General features: G+C 36.2%; 1 protein-coding gene across 8 annotated transcripts in view; it reads right to left on the bottom strand.

Moving 5' to 3' along the window:
* Nucleotides 1-2,145: 2,145 nt before the first annotated feature.
* EDD1 (glycine-tRNA ligase) overlaps nucleotides 2,146-25,297 on the bottom strand; it is a 55,515-nt gene continuing 32,363 nt past the window's right edge. For 2 of the 8 annotated variants that reach the window (XM_089927943.1, XM_089927940.1), the window contains exons 24-36: nucleotides 21,366-21,440; nucleotides 21,185-21,243; nucleotides 20,811-20,904; nucleotides 20,472-20,690; nucleotides 18,620-18,714; nucleotides 16,113-16,203; nucleotides 15,921-16,025; nucleotides 15,804-15,842; nucleotides 11,713-11,802; nucleotides 8,938-9,105; nucleotides 7,260-7,341; nucleotides 7,036-7,121; nucleotides 2,279-2,612 (exon numbers count right to left, since the gene is read on the bottom strand). In XM_089927943.1, coding sequence (XP_089784069.1) covers nucleotides 2,424-2,612; nucleotides 7,036-7,121; nucleotides 7,260-7,341; nucleotides 8,938-9,105; nucleotides 11,713-11,802; nucleotides 15,804-15,842; nucleotides 15,921-16,025; nucleotides 16,113-16,203; nucleotides 18,620-18,714; nucleotides 20,472-20,690; nucleotides 20,811-20,904; nucleotides 21,185-21,243; nucleotides 21,366-21,440 — 1,392 coding nt within the window. In that variant the 3' untranslated portion in view covers nucleotides 2,279-2,423. Of the gene's footprint in view, nucleotides 2,613-5,278; nucleotides 5,461-7,035; nucleotides 7,122-7,259; nucleotides 7,342-8,937; nucleotides 9,106-11,712; nucleotides 11,803-15,803; nucleotides 15,843-15,920; nucleotides 16,026-16,112; nucleotides 16,204-18,619; nucleotides 18,715-20,471; nucleotides 20,691-20,810; nucleotides 20,905-21,184; nucleotides 21,244-21,365; nucleotides 21,441-25,297 lie in introns of those variants that run through there. The other 6 variants (XM_089927941.1, XM_008777783.6, XM_088712670.2 and 3 more) reach the window with 6 other exon arrangements.

Below are 25,297 nucleotides of genomic sequence, written 5' to 3'. Positions count from 1 at the left end.
TTCTTCCCGCTCAGAATTTAAGTATACAAAAGCAATTGAAAATGTCATGTCAGTAGATGTCACCCCCACAATCTCTAAGAGCGGAAGACGATACCTATTCGTCTTGTACGTGCAATCCATTATCAACACACGGGGAAATGCACGGAACAAATCAATGCTGCCAGGGTGTGCCCAAAATAAGTCATGCACAACATCCGTATTAGTACAATTCCTATGCCACTCAATATATTTAGCCTCTGATAATTTACCTAATAGATGTTGCATTTCAGACCTCCCGGCTTTCTCTACAACCTTAAACCGTTGACGTACATTGTAGATAGTCTTGATAGTCGTAACATTGAGGGCATCTCTTTCCTTCAATGTGGATAATATGTCCTTTGGACGAACCAAACTCTTCGACATATCCACTAACAATTCCGTCTCCTGCTCAGATAATCTCCCTGCATATGAGTGCCCCTCCAGATTCTCTGCAGCGGGATGATTGTGCACTCCACATACGACCAGTAATATCCAATCATCCGCAGTATCCAATTTCTTTCCTCTTAATGCAAAAGGGCATCCACACTTCTTTGTCCCACAGGCAGTCTTTATTCGCTTTTCTTTTTTGGTTCGGTACGTCCCACCCCTCTCACAACCTAACGTAATTCTGGGTTTCTTAGAAATGGTACCTGCATCGGATGATTTGATTACAACAACAAAACCATTTCGCCTCCCAGCTTCACGACACCAATTACACAAGTCCTCTCTACTCTTGAAGATCTATATATTAAACAATTTATGTAAGTACACAGTTGTAAAAATAGCTCGCTAAACTAATACAAAATTGCACAATACATTATAATACCTCGTAAGTTGTAAATTCGCTTGTGTAATCCAGTACAAATTCTGATCCAATTATACTCGATTCGGTTGTAGCATAGCCCTACATATAAAATAATTTATCACCAAGAATTAATGAATCAGAGGATCTGTTCGGCACAAAATTCAGCACGGCACGCGATTTGGCACCAGAAGCCTTCTGTTCGGCTGCACAGTGCCGAACAGAAGGCTTCTGTTCGGCTGCACAGAGCCGGACAGAACCCTTCTGTTCGGCTGCACAGTGCCGGACAGAAGCCTTCTGTTCGGCACTGTGCAGCCGAACAGAAGGCTTCTGCTCGGTTGAGGGTTGCCGAACAGAAGGCTTCTGTTCGGCACTGTTCAGCCGAACAGAAGCCTTTTGTTCGGCGATCCAGTGCCGAATGGAGCACGAACCGTGAAAAAAAAAAAATTTCGAAACAAGGTGGAACACGTACCTTTGCGGCCGATTCTTCGTCCCAAATCACTAGTTGCTTGTTCATGCTTCGAATGGGGCTTAAATCTCCTTCAAAGATCGCCTAAACGATGTAAATGGATCGAGGGGTTTAAGGGGGGTTTGAGGGGTGTTTTTTTTTTTTCTTTTCAAAACGAAACGGAGGAGGAGGAAGGGGGGGTGTATGAGAAAATTTCAAGGGCAATATGGTAATTACACTAGAGGTTAGTTTGGGTATTTTTGTTTTGGTTTTTGGGGGGTGTCCTTAGCAATAGGGGGGGGTGTATATAGAACCACCCTAATATTAATCCTAAAGCTTTGAATATTGGAGAACATTGTTTGGTATAATGATAAATGTTTGGATCGGCAAGTGCAATGATATAGATTTGAATTCTAGAATAGAACTATTTTCTACAATATGGCAACACATAATTGTGCACGCCATCAATCACAGCTGCTTATTTTTGTAAATCCATGCACACATCTTGGTGCACTACTACAACAACGAACCATTGTGATTGGTGGCAGCTATGTAGTGCATACAAAGGAATAATTTCTCTAAAGTAATTACTTTATTGATAAAATCAAAAATTAGATCGCAATATAACTGGGTAATGTGTTTTTTAAGAAATCTTGCAATATTCTACCACTACTAACAATCTATGAGCTGTTCGTTTTGCTTTTTTTTTATTGTAAGTTATTTTTTTAAACTATGAGTATGCATGACTCTTGGAGTTGTTTGAAACTGTAGATAAATTTGCTTCCGACTTTACTCATACTCTATCCGAAACACGAGTTTGTGGACATCACATACGATCTACAAGTCCATTAGCGCATTTTTCAAGTAGCCAAAGAAATAAAAGATGATAATCAGCCGCATTTAAATTACTAATTTAATGATTCAAGAATAATCAATTTATATAAAATTGAAAGGAATACAACACTCAGGAGGAGAGGCTTAAAAATTTCAAAATCTCTAGAAGGTTCTGTTGAAGGAGAAAGAAAAAAAGAAAAAGAAAAAGAAAAAGAAACCCTCCTCCAATGGAAGCTTCTATTATGCAGCAATAAAATATTGTGATTGGAAATCTCTCGTTTGATGTGCCTTGCACCCATAACATGAAAGATGCCCGGGCTTCTAAAACCCTGGTAAAATTGAGAGGTCTGCAATCCCTTTGGGCAGATCTGCAATTTTCTTAAGAAGCGCAAGCCTATTGTTCCTGATCTTTTGGTCCTCCTGTTGAGGGACAGAAGTGCATGAGATTTCACTTCCAAGCGAAAAGGGGGAAAAACAAAAAATGAAAAAGTGAAATAAGGTTGTCAAAACCTGCAACCAGGCATGCAAAGAACAATAAACAATGATGTGTTAGCTAGGACTGATCCATGAATCTAAAATTTTCCTATTGATCAAGGTAGTGAAAAGAATTAGTGAGGCTAGTCGATGGAGCTGATAAGGCAGCTGCCTAGGAAGGAAAGTCTCAAATATTTCGAATACGCACCGTAAGCTTACATGTATGTACATGAACTACATATATGAACTATGAAGAGCTGATCTAATTGTGTGTGTGTGTGTGTATTGTATCCTTTTTCAGTATAGATTCATCGTCAAACCTATATTTCACAAGAAGACAAGTTCAAAAATCACCAAATTTTGTAAGAACAAAACATATTGGTAAGATAATGCCACAATGCCTGCAATAATAATATTGATATGTAGACTTAAAATTAACAAATAATAACAACAATTCGACTGGAAGAAGCATTCGGACTGCAAACAGGGAAATGAAGAATAACAAGAAGGAAAGGCTGGACTGCTGTGTGCTGGAGATTGGAAACAGGGAAAAAGCAAGGAAAGAAGGAATGGCTGAACTGGGACAACGGAGAAGAGGATCCTGTTTTGGGGAAGAAGGGACGGTTGGACTTGAAAACAGAGAAAAGAGGCTTCTGCTATTTTCCTGTTTTACTTTCCTGATGTCTAAAATTGATGCAGCTCCACTTGGAGTGGGCTACAAAGATAGACCCAAGTCTCAGTTACCCTGCGAAGTAGTGATTTAACATAGATTTTACATCATGGAAACCAAGCCAATTTTGGGGCAGCTTTGTAACAATGGAACCAACCGGAAAAAGCATTAACGATGCAAAGACCAATGCACCAATTGCAGTACAGTAGAGTTGTAATTTACTAGTTAGTCCAGATGTTCACCAAATCTGATATAAAAATGGAGGTTACTTGTATGCCTCGGAAACCCTTGCCCACATCACCATTCTTGACCTACTATTGCCCAAACTACCTAGGCATTGGGTCCAAAATGAGTACAATCACTTAGCCATGCTCACATCACCAATTATGAATGATTCACGAAGTCATTAATACAGATAATATCTAAATACCAAATACGTTCTCTATGTGATCCATGTAAAGAAAAGATGGTTGTTCTGAGCAAGATCAAAGAAACATCTTGCTCTTCTTCCATAAAGAATTCTTCTCAAGGTCCGTTGAACCGGTACTGGGACCCGTACCGGTTGGTGGATGGGTCGGTACGGTACCAACTTTTTTTCTGAGTTTTTCAAGTTTAATTAATTGGTAATCAATCTTTTTCGACTTTTTCAATGATTTTAAGTCTAATTTGATGTATTTTTATATTTTTTTATGTTTCTATGATCCTAGTTTAATTATCTATTTTAATTATTTTTTTTAAATTAAAAATAATTTTTAAATATAAATATTTTAAAAAATTAATTTCAGCTCAGATCTATGTAGAACAAAATAGTAGATGCTACATATATTTTTCTAGGCTCGTGGGCATATATCAAAGACTACTTATTTATCAATTTTTTTGGAATTTAGGCCTAGGTCACGGTGCGCATAATCGCATCAAAACGTGAATAAATGAACACCAAATTTTGCTGGAGAGTAGCTTGCATGCCCCTAATACAGTTCTGATTTTACAGTTTATTTATAAATTTTATATTTTATATTTTTTTATTTTTTAATCCAAAAATATATTTTTAATTTTTAAAAATTATTTATAATTTAAAAATTAAAAATTTTTATGTCATCGTGTAGATCATCCATAGATCTACAATATAAAATCATCAAGCCCAAATCAAAAATTTTGGTATGATCTTTATTTTGAAAATTTCGAGCTATTTTTTAGAGCTAAAAAATAGAGAAAATGAGATAGAAAAGAGGAAACACCTTATTTAAACTTGGATCTTCTTTCAATTGCGTTGAATCGATGTGATTTCACAAATTAAGAGAAAGGGAGAACCGTTAGAGTGTAAGTTTTACAGAAAAGTAGTGTTGGGATAGCCGAGGCCTTCCCAATCTCTTCTTTTAACAAAAGAAGAAAAGGGGGAGGGGGCCAGGTTTGGAACCGGGCCAACTCGGTGCAAACTGTCCGGTTTGCACCGAGTTCGAATGGAACTGGCCATTTCTGAATGGTTCCGGCCGATTCGCGACCGATTTCGACCGGTTCAAGGCCGAACCTAATTTTATTAGGCAAACCAACCAGTCCCTAATCGGGTCGGCTCGATATGGGCCGAACCAGGCGGCTCGGTCCGATTTGGCTAACCTTAATTCTTCTAGTAATCTCTAGCCTAATCTTTGCAAAAAAGCACATATCATACATTTATATTTATGAGCCAAATTTCTAGCATACAAAAGTCGAAGTATATACATTATTCGATATAAACTTTGTTTTTCTGAGGATCTACTATGATAATGAGAAAGATTTCTAGAAATCCGACTAAATTGATCAATAATATTGCAATATGATAAATCAGTCCAGATAAGCTTATTAATAGGATGCCCCAATATCGTACAAAATTTAGCTTTAGACAATGATCTAATAAGAAACATAACTGGGACTCAGGTATCGAATTTTTTAGTAACAATGTTTATAAGAAATGAATTCTCTAGTATTTGATTTCTTATGGACAAAGGATTTATTAGAACACATGCAAGATAACCTAGAAAATAGAAAGAACAATTTGATAATTGATTTATATCCAGGTTTCCCATACGGGTTGGTACCAGTATCGTACTGACACTTGGTATGCTGAGCTGTATCGTACCGAATCATGTACCGACACTATAATAGGATGGTACCATACGCGACCTGATACCGAGATGGCAAACCTTGGTTTATACGGATCCTGTACAGTTGAGACTTCTGCAAGATGGGGAATAAATTTACTTGATATGAAAATCAATAAGAAATCTGCTATTGAACAGCAGAATTCAATACAAATTAGAGGACAAGTAAATAGAAAAAAGAGGGAATTAAGAGAGAATGAGAGAGGAGGCGGGAAGGTAGGAAGAAAAGAGAAGAAAGGAGGAGGCCTGCAGCCATTTCATTCAACGTTAATTTTTGAACACAATCTCCCTCAACCACCCCAAAACAGTTCGCTGAAGGCCTCTTGAATACACTCACTGACCTTTTCCTACTCTAACTAGGAGTCTTTTAAAAGGAAATTAGATAGTTCTAAACAATTGGCTAAATCTAGACTCTAACTAACTAGCCAACTGATTACCAGCCAATTGAATCCCAACAAAGCATCGACTAATCAGACCACAATTTGAGTGAAAAAGAACTCCAAAAATTCCTAGAACGATGACCGAGAAATATAAAATAGAAAAAGGATAAAATGGACAAATAAAAATCTAAAAACTGAAAAAAGAATCTATTACTTAAGTCCATAAACTCCCAATTACATCAAAAATCTTCCTTCTCGGGGAAGTATATAGCAACTAATGAGTATCCCATCTTAGCGGGATTTAAACCATCATCCTTTGGTATTTTGGGAATATTATGCACTTAGCCGGGTGCCTAGATGCCTAGAGGGGTGCTTTCTAAAGCACTAATATTGATGTACAACCCATTTTGCATATGTGAGGCATTTAAAACAATAGCAATAAAAAAAAAATAGAAAGAAAAAGAAAAAACTCAATTTCTTGTCAAACTTTACACCATACAACTTCCACATCTTCTCATCCACATGAAAATCACATACATTTAGTATGTGAATCCCAATCAATCATATGAGTTGTGCACGCAAGGGTACCCATGCAATACAAACAAATTTAAGGGACAAAATGATTATATAAAAAAAAAAGAATATCTGAAAGCTGATGCTGTAAACTTAAGATACTCATGATGCTCAAAAAGCATCAAGTTGATGGTCATTGATACATGTGATACTTTACGGGTTATCAACTTGTAATATTATGGTGCAATAAGTTATTAATTTTAATTTTTAAGTATAATTGTAATAACCTGGTACTCAAAAGGTCTATTAATTGGGGGTCCTTAGCTTGCATAAGTATCCAAGACATCTCTAACATACACTCGATGTGGGACTAAACACGCCCTCGTGCAAGTAACAAACACCACAACCAGTTCATAGTCAATCCCAAAAGGACCCATGCTATATAGACATATAGGGTGTCGGCTGGGTTGGCTCTGATACTATCTGTGACGACATAGGACCTCATCCAAAAGGCTAGCCAGAAGCCTATTAATTAGGGTCCTTGACCCTGCTTAGGTACCCAAGGTATCGCTAACACACATCCGATATAGGACTAAACATGCCGGTAAAGGTCCGTACAATAATATAATAATTATTTTGCTACTTAAGTGAACTAGTATCTGAGAATTCTCAGCGTGTTTCTTTTACCATTAAATTTGAATCTAGATTATGTTACCAATAGACCAGGATATTCGGAAGGCAATAAGAAGGAAGCTTACCACCATTACATAAACATTGTCAAAGAAATCTTCAAGTGGTTGTAGCAACAGTAAAGATGCCATTACAAAACTGTCAATATCAACACCTGAAAGACATACATAGATACAAAAGCCATATGAGCATAGCACTAGGAAGCACAGCATAGGAATCAAGATTGTGATGTGAAATAATATCAAAATGGTTTCAAGATTATAATTCAAATTACAAAGGGAATTGCAGGTACCAGGATGGATTTTAGCTGCTACTGCCAAGTAAGCACTCCATAATGCTCGTTCTTCGTTTTTCTCAAATGCAGCCTCACTTACCTATTCAACAATTTCACTTGAGGTTACCGGACTGGACTTAGATTATTTTCTTCTTTTCTTTTTTTTTAAAGAACTCTGCAGCTTGTTAACTAGATTAAAAAATGATTTTCTTCACTGATCAGGATTCTCATACACCCCCATTGGTATCCAAACCAACATTGCCACAAAAATGCATAAAATTATTTTTTTCTTATTTTATCTTATCAGCAGCACAATACTACAAACTCCAAGCCACAAGATAGTAAAAGAATGAAGTCTTACTTATGCAGTGTTCCAATTTTATTGCAAGAAACAAGAAGGCTATAAAGATTAGTAAATAACAAATTATACGTAGTAAGCAAGCAAGACCTTGAAATATAACAAAGTAAAAAAAAATTGATTTTAGATAAGGATAGTTTGAAACTTGAATACATGAAGCTTGCATACATGAACTTGCATCACATGAATATGGATTGATCATCTTATGTTTAAAGAAACAATTATTCTCTTAAAACTTTCTTTAGTTGTTGAAAGCGATGGTAAATCAATTAGTCTAGCTTACCTGTTCACTCTGCAGATACTGCATTTTAAACATGCCTTCTGTTTTCTCCCAGAAACCAGTTGCATTTTCATAATTTCATGACAAGAAGATTGAAGGCCATTCTAAAGCATTATCATTAATAATTTCTTTTTGTCAAAACATTAAGAAGTACTCTAATCATGGACCTAGACCGGTACCAGAACCACTAAAAAACCGGTATTTTCCGGTTTTTTAGCCGAACCGGCCGGTACCGGCCTCATACCGGTGCGAACCGGCCGGTTCGCACCGGTACGATTTTTTTTTTTTAAGAACCACAGCGCCTCGCGCTGTGGTTTTTGAAACCACCGCATACCGGCCGGTACGGTACCGGATCGGACCGGTACGTACCGGTCCGGCCGGCCACCGGTACGCCGACCGGTACCGGTACGGCGGACCTTGACTCTAATATTATTTCACTAAGCATCAGTAGTGTTCTTGCATTAACTGCTCCTTTTAGAAGGATTTCTGATCATGAGCGATATATTGGACAGCTTCATATGACAATTTCTCTATAGTTTATAACAAAAAAAATCCATTTATTTTCAACACACTATTGCATCTTGACATAAAGGCTGATTAAGAAAGTGGGGAATCCATCATGATGACCTACGTGACTGTTAAGCATGTAATTTGCTTAATAATTCATACAAACATGGCTTAATTAAGAGATAAGATCACTTCATGAAAGGAAAATTCTTTATTTCGTCTTTGCTGTATTGTATCCTACTATTCATAACATGATGATAGGTCATGCTATAGAGGTGATTAACATTGTAATATCGGTGCCAACTCTTTATGGTTGATCCATAACGCGACCTTTGCCTTGACTCATTTATTTCTTCGCATGCATGGTTCGGCCCGCAGGTGAAACTGAGGCAGGTGTTAAGCTTGAAAAGCATTGTTCATCTATATCTCATCATTTTCTGCTTTTGGAATCAAGATATTTATTAACAAGCAAATAGATTTGTAGATTAATGTAATTGAAGGACCCAAATAAATCTAGAATATGCGGTAAAAATTACATGATACATGATTACCTCCAAATCAGCATTGATGTCCTTCCCACGAATAATTCTTGTTGGCCGTGAATATGCTTCAATTACTTTTGGAAAAATATCACCTCTAGACAAGGCTTCCATCTGCATCGAGAATATATGATAGTGAGCTGATATCAAGGTCCGCCGTCTCGGTACCGGTCCCCATACCTGTGCCACACTAGCACTGTATCGGTACAGTACGGTACAAAATTTTTTCGGCGTATCGAATGTTGATATGCCACCCCAATCAAACCCGGTAGGGTATGGTACTGAACCGGTATGGTACGGTACACCCCGAACAATCCGATTCGGGCTGGTACGGTGAACCATCGCTAATATTCATTACTTCAAAATAAAACCTTAAATTGATAACATTTAGGAAGCATTCATATTGATGATTTGAGCTATATACTACTAGACCACTGTAACAACGGTAGCTTGATTGACATGTGGTGCCTAATCACTTAAGAAGTGCCTTTTAAAACATTAAGTGAATGTTTAGTCAGCAAAGTCATTTAGATATCTGCTGTTACATATAGGAGATGTTTATACCAGTCAAACATTTAAATTCTGAGACAGGAAAATTGATGAAAGCTTACTACATTCAGCTGTTTATGTTTTATAAATCCAGTACTCAGAATACCCAAAAAATAGAAAAAGAGAAAAACTAACGATGTAATGATTGCATTGCAATTTTTTGGTTCATTTACATTACATGCATTGCACAAGCTTGATCTTTTGCATGTAAACACATAAATATGCATAAAAGAGAGGAAACATCCTTTCCAGTAACCTTTTCCAGCAGCCTTATATCTATAAGAAAGTCCCCTAATCCCTTTTCTCAAATCAAGTATTTGGCTAAATCATACATACTCTTTACCTCCTTCCTCTAATTTTCAATTTCTTCAGTGTTTTTGTTTATATTTTAATATGTAATCTTTTGTCTTGGTGGTTCATCAATAACTATATTCTTTACGACTTCTAATCATCACTGTCATCTTGCTTTTTGTCCACATACAGGCTCATATTTTTTTGTTCTCCTTTTACTTCTAATTTTCATAATACTGTTACCCCACATGCATGCGTATACAGCTTCTGAATCATGAAACTATTCTTTTAATAATATTAAATTTATAGTCACAATTTCATACAAGGCTTATTTCTAACAAAATATATAATTTTCCAATACGCTTACATATTAAGCAGTCCATTTTAACCATTTTGATGACTATATCACCATTTAAATGTCAGAAGAACTTTTTATCAAGCTTATTTGGCACCCATAATAGTTGAAAGTTTAAATATTAAAATTTGGACTAAAGCAACCTGTAGTGAGCACTCCAAACTTGTATGCTGAGTATTGAATCTTTAGGTTGAAGTAAGCAGAACACTACACCTCAGAATGCCAGTACGCTACGAGTATTACTATTATCTTGAGCAATCAAAAAGACTTTATATGTATTTTTGCTTACTGCATACTTTTGGTACCATCGCTTCCCAGCTCTTGAACCTGTATCTATTCCATCCATGTGGGAAGATCTAAAGAGAACTTCAAGGAGGATTATACCTTGTGAAAGAATGCATGAAAGGTTTGCCGTTCGGTACCAGACCCCAAACCAGTGTCGCAGTAGCACAGTGTCGGTTGGTACGGTATGAAGTTTTCGAAATCTTTTAGTTTGGAAAGAAAATTTCGAAAATTGAGATTAAGTGAGTCTGTTGTAGCAGTTATTTTGAAAATGTAACATAAATCAATAGACAATGATATTTTTTATGGTTCTACTCAGTGATCACCAAACCGACCTGAACTAGACGATTCGGCCCATATCGGATTGTACCAATGCTAGCTTGGGATGGTTCAGCCGCTCAAGTAGGTTCATATATAAAATCCCTCCCACCTCACCCACTTGATGGTTCGAGAGCCTTTGAGGCTCTCTATCTCTCATTACTTCTTGGATGCTGCCTTCAATAGTATCAACAATGCCAGATGCTGCTTAATATCCCCCTCTTCGACACCGGCCATCGCCAGTAAGTCTCCCTCTCTGTTCTCTCTCTCTCTCTCTCGCTCCACTAGGGATAGGGTTATAATCCCTCCCTCCCTCTCTTGTCTTCCCTTCCTCGCCTTCTCCCTCTCTCCCTCTCCATGTCGTTGTCAAAGCCCTTGTCAGTCATCCATGTCGAAACCCTCATCCTTATTGAAGCCCTCATCTCTCCCTATCCCTCCCCCCTCTTTATCTCCCTCCCTCTCCTTTTCCCTCTCATTGTTTTGGTACACTCCGGCATGACATAGTACAGACCCATATCGTGCCGTACTAGTAGCCGATCGGTATGATTCATGGTACCGGCTCGGGGAACTTTGGTCCTACTAAACTGGAGAAATATATTTTCACGAATCCATCACAAATAACAATAGCAAAAGAGCATAGCTTAGCTAGAAGGGTTTGAAGGAAAAAAAAAGTAGAGCAGGTCTTGGATAACCTTATATGTAAATGATGAAAATTTGAAAAAACAAAATCTGGACTAATAATGAAGGAGGGTCCTTTAAATGATCCTTGAAAGGAGTAGATGGAAAACTGCAGTTTAAAAAACAGTCCTAGGAAGTTGAAATTAAGCTTAAAAAGTGTCATAACTAACTTGAGAATAAAAAATGTAGATATTGATACATTTGATGATACAGCTACAATTAAAATGAATACTTGCTTCTTGAATATGCATGAGTAACCCCACAAATTGATACAAAAGAAACTTAAAATATCAAAATGACCAAAAGTCACTTACTTCCACTGCCGATTGTGCTGCCAGACAAGGCCAATTTGCACGTTCTGAAAGTATCGAACGGACTATTTCAGCACTTATGCCCTTATCCACCTGAGATAAAACATAATCACCAAAAATAATTCCAAAACAAAATCAGCATGTATATATACATGCACACTAGCATTTTGCACATGCTATGAACATGCTTATCAAAAAAAAAAGGCAGGGAGGGAGGAGATGCAGAGAGAGAGAGAGAGAGAGAGAGAGAGAGAGAGAGAGAGAGAGAGAGAGAGAGAGTTTAAGAGAAGACAGGATTTGTTGGAGATTTTGCTGCGAGAAGGAAAAACTGCCATACTTAAAAGAGAGAGAAAGAAAGAGATAGGGACTTTGCTGGAGTTTTCCTTTGAGTGTGGTTTCAATGGGTCATGGAGTTCCAACATGCATAGAGATTATTTTATTTTAAGAGCTCAATTTTGTTCAAGATTAAGTCTGTTAAGAGGTTTAAAAAATTCAAAATTTCTAGGACAGAAAATAAGGACTAACAGCAGATGAGCAATACATGGGAAAATATTTTTCCTTTTATATAGCATATTTAAGAGGCAGGGGCACCATGTCTCCACATTTTTCCCACATCGGCTCCATCTACAGAGTTTTTTTTCTTTTTTTCTCTACTATAATTAATGTGCAGGCTTCTTGTAGATTGCAACTACAGGAAGGAGTCTAATCACACTCTAAGTCCAGCTACAAACCTCCTGTCATTATAATAGTATATATATACTCACCTGGATTGTTCCTGAAAAATGAGTTCAATAGCATTTTAAATAGGATAACATGGTTGTTATTCATCTCCAATAAGGGTGCTACTTATTAGGTTAATGTGAAAGTTGCTTCAAAATGTGTAGTAAATTAAAATTTTTGATAACTAAATTCAAAAAGATTAGTTAACAACAACTCATCTGCTAACAATGACTAAGCATGAAGAATGATGATTATTAATTACTCTATAACCTGGCTTCGGATAATGAAATGCATGCTTTGTTCTTCATTGGTTAAATGAACAGTGATCTTAGTGAAACTTTAAAAGAGAAGTCACTCATTAAAAATTAAAAAAATAGCAGCACATAAAATATAGGCCGTTTCATTAACCTATTCCGAACAAACAGTACATAACATATGATTTTGATCATAAATCATAGGAAAGAAAAATATCTCAAGGAAAATCAAGTCAACATTCAAGAGGACAACTACACTGATCTAATGCAACAAGAAAACAAGTTACTGTAAGTCTGGAAGCAGCAATATCACTTCACATCTAGCTTGTTAATCAAGCACACATCAATTGGAACCAATGCAAAATATTATGACATAGGTCCAATGGAAATACTATAAATGAGATATGCACAATTAACTGGATTGTTGTTTTTAAGATATGATATATAATCTTCTGTAGTATGGCAGCACCTGTATCCTCTACAACAGAATACCTTTTTTCTTCAATTGGCTTGACACAACATGAGCATAACATCCACACAGTAGAGATCAGAATGTTGCAGGGGATATTTGAATTCATAATATGAGAGTCAGATCAAATTCAGTAAACAAAGTTAAACCCTGAACTCAGGAAGGAAGAAGAACGGAACAACAAACTCAAACAGTAGGAAAAACAGCCACTAATTGCCTTGGGAACTTCCTAATAATATGCAAATCATCAAGTTGTAGAATATCCAAGTTATAGTGCCTCACAATGGATTTTGTTGTTATTCTTTCTTTTCTCCTTCAATATTGTGGTTAAAATCTCAACTATAGGAAATAGTAAACATATGTTTCTTCCACAAACAGAAATCTCAGCTATAGAAACAAACCATTGGTTCTGATATAGATCCTCAAAATTGGCTTACGACCTCAATGGTTTTAGATCTAACCTTGGTGGAATTAAATTGTGATAAATGATAATGCGATAAAACTTATAATTATCATTTATAATACTACAAATTTTCAGTATATAAGACAGAAATAAAAAGTAAACCATTTTCAGTATATAAGACAAATAAAAAGTAAACCATTTTTGAACCAAATCCAGATCACATTGACTCCAAATTTTGCATTGTATTCGTATTTGGTTTGGACATAACATTTCTTAGGCCCTGTTTGGGAGTAGAGCTTTTGAAAGTAGAGCTTTTATAAAAAGCTATTTACTGTTTGGTAACTATATTTCTAAAGTGCTATGCCACTTTATCATGTGTTTGGTAAATAAACTGAGAAGTACTTTTGTATGATAAAATTACCATAAAGGATATTGCATAACAAGGTCCGCCGTACCGGTACCGGTCGGCGCACCGGTGGCGGCCCGGACCGGTACGAAACCGGTCTCGTACCGGTCCGTACCGATGGCGTACCGGTCCCGAACCGGTCCCGTACCGGTCCCGTCCCGTACCGGTCCGAACCGGTCCCGTCTCGTACCGGTCCCGTCCCGTACCGGTCCCGTCCCGTACCGGTCCGAACCGGTCCCGTCCCGTACCGGTCCGAACCGGTCCCGTACCGGTCCCGAACCGGTCCGACCCGGTCCCGACCCGGTCCCGAACCGGTCCGAACCGGTCCCGAACCGGTCCCGTACCGGTCCGAACCGGTCCGTACCGGTCCCGTACCGGTTCTTCAACAATAAATTACCGGTACCGGATTTTACGCTGATCCGGTACCGGTCCCAGGCCGGACCGGTACGTACCGGCCCGTACCGGCCGGTACGGACCGGTACGGCAGACAATGTTGCATAATATTATACAACAGAGCATAATAAAATATAATATATATTAGTACATAAATATATAATATAGTATAATATTACTGTAATGTAATATAATATTATTATAATATAGTAATATAACATTGTATACTAGAGCATAATAATTTAATATAATATTAAATTATTTAACATAATATATCAATGTATTATGATATATTGTAATATAATATTATATTTATAGTATAATACAATAATAAAGATATAAAATATTATAGTTATTAGCGTACATTAATTTTTCATAATATAATAGAATATTAAATTATTTTAGTAAAAAAAAAAACATAACATACTAATGTATTATGATATAATGTAATATAATATTATATTTATAGTATAATACAATAATAGGAAACAAGAATACATTTTCTTGCACGGAAGGGAGTCTGATCCACGGCTAGGGTTCTTTGTTAGGGCTCCAGCAGATTTTTAGGTTGATAAAGGGACAAAGTATGTAATTGTTATATTTTATTATGGATATTTTGGTAAAAAAAAAAAAGCCTTCCGACAAAGCTCAAAACAGCTTTTTCGGAAAGCTCTAAAATGAAACTTCTCCCAGAAAGCTAAAAATAGCTTTATGGAAAAGCTAAAACAGCTTTTTGAAATTTTTACTAAACACCCTTTTTCACCCAAAAGTGCTTTTGGAAGGCCAGAAAGTGCTTTTTGGCCTTCCCAAAGCTCCCCCAAATGGGGCCTTAGTTCTTATAGTGATTGTCTCCAAATACAGATCCAGATCCCAAAATCCTTAGGGGACAAAAAACTGCCAATATACTCTATAAAAGTAACATCCAAGAAAAAGAAAAAGAGGTATAGGAGATGCTGCTTTCAGGGTTTTCTTACATCAATCAAACAAAGCATGGACATATAATACAATGTGATGGACAAATTCTAGTGCCACTAATCATGCTAAACTTACTATAAAACAAAATAATCAAGGATTGATGTGTATTGCATGTCAATCATGTGCTGGCTTGTCATTGGCATGATAAGTCCTTTGGCATGCTAAGCCATCCTAGTGCTTGCATGCACTGGCAAAACAACATGCAGATGGTGCTATACCAGTGCATGTGTCAGTGAGGCAATGGCACAGCACGATGCACCATGCCAGCCATCACTTAAATCCATGAAATAAACACAATCTTCTTAAAGAAAAGGATGAAACAATAATTCATAACAAAATGGGGAAAAATAAAAACTATTAGTTCCGATAAGCATAAACATCAAATAGACAAAAAGAAGGCTCATGGCTAGCAAAAGGACCAAAAGCAAAAGCAAGCATCTTAGATGGAAAAATAATCTTTATTGCAATACTTACCAAAAGTTGTTCTAATCTCCGTGTGACAAATTGTAGTGCCTGATGAAAAAGTTTCAATTACAAAGATGCAACAAAATTAATTTTAATAAAACCAAAATTACGACTACATCCACTCACATCATTTGTAATATTGGTATCAATCTTTATAGGTTGCACATCTGCCACTAGACTCAAAGCATTTCTTAGGTCCAAGTTCTTTTTATTTTCCACTAGTATCTGGACCTGAAATTAAGAGATAATCAAATCAATTTAATGAGAACAACAAGAAAAAGCTATTTAGTTTTCCACCCCACCCCCTTTTTCACTTACAAGGCCATAGGAGATTCTTCTCAGACCAAAAGGATCATTTGTGGAACTTGGTTGACAGCCTGCACCAAATAAACCGACAAGACTATCCAGCCTGTTTGATGCACAAAATTATCACTATAAGATTATAAAAAACACTAGGAACACTAACAGATAAACAATGGTACAGTTTGACATGAAAGATCAGAATCTCAGATATTAAGCTTGAGCATGGATAACAGGAACATATAAAGGACAAAATCTAGAAGACCAAATCCAAGTAAAAATAGTTCCAGCTGCATTTTGAGGGCGCTTTGATAATGAACTATTAGAAAGCCATAACAAAAAGTAAATAGGAAAAATTAAGTCAAAAGCACCACAGAAACTAGAAAAACAAAATGAGACTGTCACAGATTTTTAGAAATTGGCCTGTCTTTACGTCTACTATAACATTGCCCCCACAAAAATAAAAAAAAGTGCTTATTTTCATGTTTATTAAGTTGTCTATTAACGTATTAACTATTCTCTGTACAAGTTAAATTATTCTCTATACAATTTGGATAATGATTGTATATATGCATGTCTTCTTACAGTGAAGAAATGCTCACTAAGTGTGTTCTCATAATTAACTATTTGATTGTACGCCAAGTCAATTCCTTCCAGTATTTAGCTAGTCAAGTTACATGGTACCATAAATGAGCCATTGCAACTCAAGACTTTCATAAGACTTCAGTGATAACTTGAGGAAATATGCCCATCAAAAAATTGATAATCCAAATTGCCATCAACTAATCGATGTATACTGCTAAATTGACGTCACAATCCAGCAATCAAGTTGCCAGATTCCTAAAGTAACATGAAGATTTATATCAACACATTGTGAGTCTGAATGATCTCCAGGAAATTGCTCAAGAACATTTGACACAATTTCTTGTGGCTGTTAACAGAGCACATTTGTACCTTTCTGCACATTTGCACCTTTCTTTTTCACTGACTACTGTCTAGGCTAGGAACCTGCCATGTTGGTTCCCCTCTTATCCCTTTAAAGCAAGGCACAAAAATAGAAATAAGAGTGAAAATGAGATCAATAGGAGAAAAGATAAGTTTCATATTGTTTATTGTTCAAAGTGGCATAAAGCATGGCGGTGGAGGAGTGGAAGTGTGACCTAAAAGTGGACCAAGTGAGCTTAATTTTCGAGGGTGTAACTAACGTCTCATGTCTACATTCAGAGAATTGCTCAGTCTAAATCTTATTTTAATGAAAAATGAAAGATTTTACCTGGTCTGAACGACAATAGGACAAGGACCGGGAAGGACTTATTTAAACTGAGAATGAATCTATCAGCCGCTGTCTGATCATAGACCTATATATTAATGACAATCAAGGATAAGTCTGACTTGACTGGGGCCCTATACCTTTGAGGATGGATCAACAATGACTTCTGAATGATAAAGGCCTTTTTTTGAGGAAATGTTGAATGAAACTCCCAGGAATTTTCAATTCATCATCTTGCATATGATCCATGATTTCTGTGGATTCTAATTTCCATTGTGTTCTTGATCAATTCCACCTCCACTTTAGATTATGCTTTTTTATTTCATACTTGCATCCTTCGAATGTTGTCCTTCCGTAAGTTTAGCTTCTCAGCCCTAACATCCTTTTAAACCAATCTATCAATCAGAAAGTATATTGCTGCTGTTGTTTCATTCGTTTGGTTCGGCTGCACCTCTATGTCTAGCAAACCATATGCACCCATAGTCTTTTTCTTTGTTGTCATGGTATGCGAGTAGCTTCCAGTTGCTTATGCATAAGCCTTCTGCATTAGACAATTTCCATATTTGTACCTAATAAACTAAGCTTGAAAGAGCTTGACTAGAAATTGATTTTAATCTTGAAAAATAGGACTAAACTTGGCCTGCTTTCCTTTTGAACGAACTTAATCAAGTTTAATATAGACCGTGGACAAAGATAGGTTTATTGTAATCAGCTTGATATCCCTTAAATCAGGCCATGTTCAAATCAACCTTGAATCAAAGTTGATTCAAACTCAGTCTAAGCTTGAACAAAAGAGAAGTTTAAAACATATACCCATTCCATGATCATATTTGTAGAAAAAAAAATTAGATGGAATTCATCACTTTGGAGAAGTCTTTTGAGCTTTAACTGAATATGCATTTGTGTTTCTTTGAAGAAGTGAATCATGTAGAATATTTGCTTTCAAATTGCAAGTTTGAAAGACCATATATTTCCATAGAGGTAACCTATAAGGGATTGATAAAGCTTTTTCTGGGTTATAAAAAGAAATAACAGCATATAGAATCTAGTATATTAGTAACCTGACTACTGCCATACAAGAACAAGTTGCAAAATTAGCATACAATTGAGTTTTCAGCATCAGGTCAGAGTTCTGATGAGGCTAACAGAACAAACAAAAAAGGATGGAAAAGAGAATGCTGCCAAAACCCAATTTGGGATACCTAGAAATCTGTATAATGGAAGATCAAAATTATTATGCTTGAAAATACAATACCGATCAGCTATGGCCAAAACTATTCCAGCATCAGATTTTGGAAGAACATCTCCAGAAAACCTTGGGAGTGTGATCTCAAATAGGGCATCTGCAATCTTCAACAACAAAAGTAAGTCAGGCCCAAGTGACTGCTGATAATAACCTGCTGCATTTAATGGAGGTAGAACTCATACTTGAGAAAGGAAGAAAACAAACATAGAAATGATGGTCACATAACTCAAAACAGATTGTTTACAGACATTTACAAGTGATAATTGATCAATTAATACTTAAACAAAATGATGTCACTGCAGTGGTCAAAGCTGTCTGTATTAAGATTGGATACTAAAAGTTAGCGTTCAGTTGTCATCCAGTTTCACAATAACTAACAGTTTGATGATAATCAAGAATAATTCCCTAAAGGAATTTGCTAGTTTAAAGACAGGTCCATAGTCAGTTTCAGCTTCAGCAGGACCAAAAGAGTTTGAATTTCGGCATTTTTTCAACTATTTTATTGGTTTCCATCTAGTTATGGCAGTTTCAATTAAATACTTTAAAGAGATTTGCGAAATGAAAATCAAAATTAAGTAAAATATGAAGAAAATGAGATCAGTCAACAATATGAATTAGACATCATTTCAAAAAATAAATTATATTGATTATGAATTTTAAATGTATTGTTTTGAATCTTTGAATAGTCTTGCGACGATTTTTTTCCCAAATAAAATGTTAAAAAGTTGTTTAAAGTGCAGTATATCATTGCAATGTAACATGACACCATGAAGGCATGAACATGTAGGAAGCTCTAGGGCAAACCTAAGAACTTCACTAGATTTGATGTTGTTTATGAACTTTAGATGCATTGTTTGATAGACTTGCAATATCTTTTGCTTTGAGAATAAAATGTTAAAGAGCTTATGTCTAAATTGCATTGCATTATTGCAATGTTTGCATTACTGCAATGTAATGTGACACCATAAACATGTGTGGAAGTTTGAGCTCTAGGATACCCAAAACCCATCTACTTCACTGGATTTAGATATCCAATATCAACAGTGCTTCGACATGTTCTCGGAACTCGCAAAGTTTTTGAGAAAACATTTGAAGAAACAAAGAAATGCAGATAATTAGAATAAGCAACTTATATATGGTTTAATCCTCTATCACAAAAAATGATGACAGTTTCAGATCAAGTCCCGGCCAAAACTGAAATCATTTTGGTTTTGGTTTCGTAGTTGGATCAAGTCTCATGTTATTTGAATAAGACTTCAAAGGATAATCTAGAGGTAGAGCTTGTCACTGACTAGATTTTAAGTCCAAGCCTATGCTTCATAACTTGATTGGACCAAAAATCTGTTTGATCTCCAACGACCAAAATATTGATTGTTTCCATTATTTTGTGCTGTTGCAGGGTGCCATACATACTCATTCATCTACATCATCCTGACAGGGCGTTTTTATACTTGTATGTAGCTAAGAGTTAGTTATGCAATAGTATTGCTTTGCAGTTGAAATGCCTGTTATTGATCATAGATCAACAACCAGTTCACATCAGGAGTGGGTTTAATTGTCCTTTGCAGTGTCTGGTTGTCTATGAATAAAACCACAAGAGCTACTTCCATTTGTCCCCTTGTCCATAGGCATACTTATTCATGTAGCACCACATCGACCTTATACAGCCAACTTGAGGAGCAGCCCATTCTTAGTCAGCATCTGTTCATGAGCCTCAACTCTTTTTCAGTACAACAGAGTAGTCTAACCCTTTTCTATTACAGCAGAATAGTCTGCCTCCAAAGTTCATACCTTATGTATAGCATTTTAATCATAAGCAAGCAATTTTTTTTTTATACACATTTGAAAGTTGTTCGCATACCTGCTCTGAATAACCATCCCTTAAAGCATAGTGGCGTGCCATTATTCCAGATAGGGAAGTAAACTCTGTAACAATAGATGTAGCAAGATCTGACATGGCCAAAGCTGCAGCATCTTCAATGACTGGGAGATTACTTGCATCAACGCCAAGAGCAAGGGTTAATTTACCAACAATCTGTTGGACACGAGACATCTTATCCAGCATTGTTCCAAGCTTTTCCTGATTATATATCATGATGAGCAAATCAAAAGACAAAATCAAACATAATTATTAGTTCAATTAATAGTTCTGCCCCTTACCAAAAGGAGAAAAAAAGTTCCAGGATATGCCATAACTTACATGAAAGAGAATCCCGTTAAGATGGACTCTAAATTCAGAAAATTTCTTTTGGGTGTCCATTTTATAGAAAAATTTTGCATCTTCATATCGGGCCCTGACAAGCAACAGCAAACAACAAATTTCTTATAATAGATTTATAAGCTTGATAGTTGGCTTATAAAAATGTCATAGCATAAGGAGAGTTTGCTAAAGACTACTTTGCAGATATAACAATAAAGTGGGGGGTCAGCTGCAGCTGCAATTTACTCTGGACTGCAGCTGAACTCTAAATTTATTCTGGCTCAGTTTTATATCACATTTTCAAAAAGTTTCAAACTTTGCATCAAAGAATTAATTATTTTCTCTCTGATTTATAAACAGAATCCATAGCTGACCTCAGTACAGCTTCATTCCCCTTCTGGACTGCTGCTTCGCTAATTACGCCATTTGCAACCTAAAAGCGAACCACCAACAATAAAATATTGGCACACAAAAAGACCAAATGAAGAAAAATTAAAGGCAGAGCATAGTGATAATTTAGTTCTCCAAGTGTGCAGAAATCCAAAGCATTCTCACGGTGACAAAGAATGGCAGCAGCCTTCCGGTGGATATGTTTGTTAAGGGAAAATATTTCTGGTGTTTTTGCATAACCTGTAAATAAAGTGAACAATTATTGTCAGAAAGAATCACATCCGTCATATATATTGTTCTCCAATATTCTTTAAATTGTAGTTTAGGCAACATGTCAAATCCAAGAAAGGGCCATTTATCAGTGAAAGTTTGACCAATAACAACATCAGTAGCAACAATGATTGTTAGTTAATGTCCAATTACCTAACAGTAAATCACTATGCACATGACATCGAAGTTGGTTGTAAGCATGAAAGGCATCCCAAATATATACCCATAAATCATGAAAAGGAAAATAGTTTCGTATATCTGCACCTCCCAATTGTTAAATGCTGTCAATACACACATAGATTATAGATACTATACAGTTCTACTAGAATGAACATAACATTAGAATGGATTGTATGTGAAACTCAAGAATAACATTTAAAAAAAATCAGAAATGATTATATAATAAGCCAAGTACAATGATTCAATAGTAAAATCATTATTTTTTCTTTATCTTTATTGAGTGGATAGATATAAGTGATCATATAAGGAAGTATGAGTATCAATTCAAAAAAATGTAGAAATTGAACCTCCAAAAACAAACTATGTGTTATGCTGTTGTCCTAAAATTTAAGTTCATTTTTTCCATTTTTCATTTAATAAACATGCTTCAGTAAATAAAAATGATGGCCATGCCAACAATTTTGCTACTTTCACAACTTGGGCTAAGTACTTGAGGTCAGCTAAGAAAAGGTGAAAAAGTACATAACTGTGATTGTAAGCAATGGCCTGTACAAAGATGTATTCCTAGAACATAGCAAACTATCACTCTTGAATGCATAGTCGAGCTAAATAGCAAAAATGACAATACATGGAACAATTATGAATTGGGGCTTACCCTAGTGGTCACTGTTGTTACCTGAATACTATCATCTACCTCCTACCATGTCAATTGGGTGACAATTTACTTTGCCACATCAGGTACCAAACCCAACCCAACCTTAATGGGGCAGGTTTTACTCGACTAGAAATGGATCCAAGGTGGGTGTGGCGAATAATAAAATCTGCTCCGAGCTCAATCTGGATATATATAACTCTTTACAAATCCCCTCCCCACCCTTTGTCCTAGTCGCTCCATTCATGAGAAAGATTAAACATGGGAAAGGTTACATGCTATAATGCTTAGTTATTATTATTTTTTTTAGTTGATTGCTTTTCTTAGTATAAGAGACATTTGACTTTTTTAAAGGACAATATTTTTGTTTGTTATGTTTCTATTATTGTTGAGCATTTGGCTTGTTATATTCTAGGTCTTCGCTTCTTATTTTGTTTAATATTACATAAAGTACTAAGATTTAATTTTATATTCTTTTTTATTTGTTTGATTTGTATGCAAAAGAAATTGATTTTGCAGCTTTCTCTAATCCGATCCGATCCGTCCATCCTGCCCTGTCTAACTCAACCCGCCCTGCTCCACTCTGAGACGAGTGGGGTGGGTATGGGTAATGGCCTAACTGACCCATCACCATCCGTAATGTCGGATACATATTCGAGTTGGATATGCATTGAACACTTGAGTACCCATTAAATTTATTCAATTTTCAGAAATTGATAGAGTTAACTCTTCTAGCCAAGGTCTGTCGTACAGCCCCATACCGTACCATAATGGAAGAAAACCGGTACGAAATATACCTTTAAGTCGGTACAAGCTCCATCCTGCCTCTGTATGAGGCATATCGACTTGTACCGAAGTGCATACCGATCCGTACCTAGGCGTACCGAAGTGTGTACCAGTCCATACCGAGACAAACTGAGATAAAAATCGAGAAAATGGGTCAGAGAGCTATTTCGGTACAGAGGTGTATCGTGCCATACTGAATTGATATGGTACCGATACGTTACTCGTGAGATTGCGAGTCTTGTTTCTAGCCATTGTTTTGACCCATTATAATAATGTTTAAGGGAGGTTTTATTCTTTTAAGAGATTGACTAAGAATATACATACTAAAGTAATTTTACAAATTCTCATTTTCGTAAAATCCTTAAGCTAACTTGGAAATTTGGATAAGAAACATGCATACTGAAAAAACTTAACAAATAATATCTTTTAATGTTTTCTTTTGTACAATACTTATATATAAAAAAATTATCCTTATACACGAGGCTCCCGCTACGACAAAGGCTGGGGCAGGTCAGAGGTATGTAGCCTTAACCTTGCATATGGAGAGGTTGTTTGTGTTTCAAACCTAAGACACTTAGGTCACAATGGAGCAACCTTATCGTTGCACTAAGACCAACTCTCACGATACTTCATAATATGTATGTATATACTCTTTATATCCCCATCTCTCTTTTTTCTCCTCTTGCTAAGTTAGACACTTGGCCATGTATTGAAACTAACTCCTGTGTTCATCACCAAGCAATACTGGTAGTCACACCCCTCCCCTTAGCAACTAGAGATTCTGGGCCTGATTCCTGGGCGGCGCATCCTCAAAATTTTGAACTTAAATAATGATAATATGGGTGGGTCTCCCTTTTTTTTCTAAAAAAGAATAACACATGGAACAATCTTTTGCCAGACACAATAGAAGATTGGATCATTTTCTTCTAATCATGACTTGGGTGGTAACCTTACAGATACGACTAGTCGATACGATGCCATAGAGTACAAACATAGACCTCCCTTGGACCTTTTATCAGCATAGATAAAATTGTGAGACAAGTATAGGGCTATGAACATATAACTAAATATAAAAGGGCGTCCCAGTGCACAAGGGTCTTACCACTATGGGGTTTGGGGAAGGTAAGGTGTATGCAGCTTTGCCTTGCATGCAGAGAGGTTGTTTCGACGTTTCGAACCCGTGACACCCAGGTCATAATGGAGCTACCTTACCATTGTGCCAAAGCTCACCATTGATAAATGTTTAACTAAATATGTAGGAAAAATTCAATATACCATTAATCATATAAAACTAACATGTAGCACTATTTGCATAGGATTAGCCTATGCATCACCCTTTGGCTCTTAACCTAATGTGGAATCAAGTTAAAAATAAGTTATAGGGTGTTTAACTTTCAATTTAGGCCGAACCATTATGGTTATCACACAGCCAACATGTGTTCTCACTTCTCAATTCAAAAGTACACAATTTCCCTACATCCTCAGTATTCCTCATCTTCATGATGCTCCTCTTGTGCTCTCATGCCTACTTATTTGCAAATCTTCAGACCATATAACAAAAGAAATCACATAATTCTGATGAAGTGTCCATTTTGTCTCAATGGTATAATATGACAGCATAACGTTTGAGATTTGCATCTTCAGTTCAACCTTCCCTTTTCTACTGAACTTAACAGCATGATCAACTCTACAAGTACCTAATAAAGCAGCAGTGCAGTTGGTGTGGATTTGAGTCTAAAATCTTAATTCTTAGATTTTTCTTCATGAATTTCCTAAAATAAGATTAAAAAACTTCCAACTTATAAGGGACATAGAAACAAAGAAGAAGCTGATATTCTGGGTCACCTCTTTGAAGCTCAAAAATATCTGCTGTCAAAAGTAATTAATTCTGGAGAAAAAAATCAGAAACAAGTGAATATTAATGCTACTAACCACAAATGTAAGAGATATGCTTGTCAGTCATGCCATCATGGATAACATTTTTTCAATTTCAATTTTGTTTCCATCCCACCCATCATCGTTTTCTTTAACACCCGTGAATGCCGCAAGTATCAGAAAACCAAAAACCAAGCATGGAAAAAGCATGAATGCTGCAGAAGTGATAATGCAGAAAATGAAATTTCCCAACTGCAGTAAGTTGAAAAAGCTCCAGCAATCAGATGATGCTGAATGTCAGAGAATCTGATCAAATATACATGACACATAACCA

This window comes from Phoenix dactylifera, chromosome 16, assembly GCF_051530095.1.
Source record: "Phoenix dactylifera cultivar Ajwa chromosome 16, Ajwa_hap1_PhDact_Kaust_v1.1, whole genome shotgun sequence".
NCBI lineage: Eukaryota > Viridiplantae > Streptophyta > Magnoliopsida > Arecales > Arecaceae > Phoenix > Phoenix dactylifera.
The sequence above is the reverse complement of the archived record's forward strand: the minus strand, read 5'-3'. Positions and strand labels throughout refer to the sequence as shown.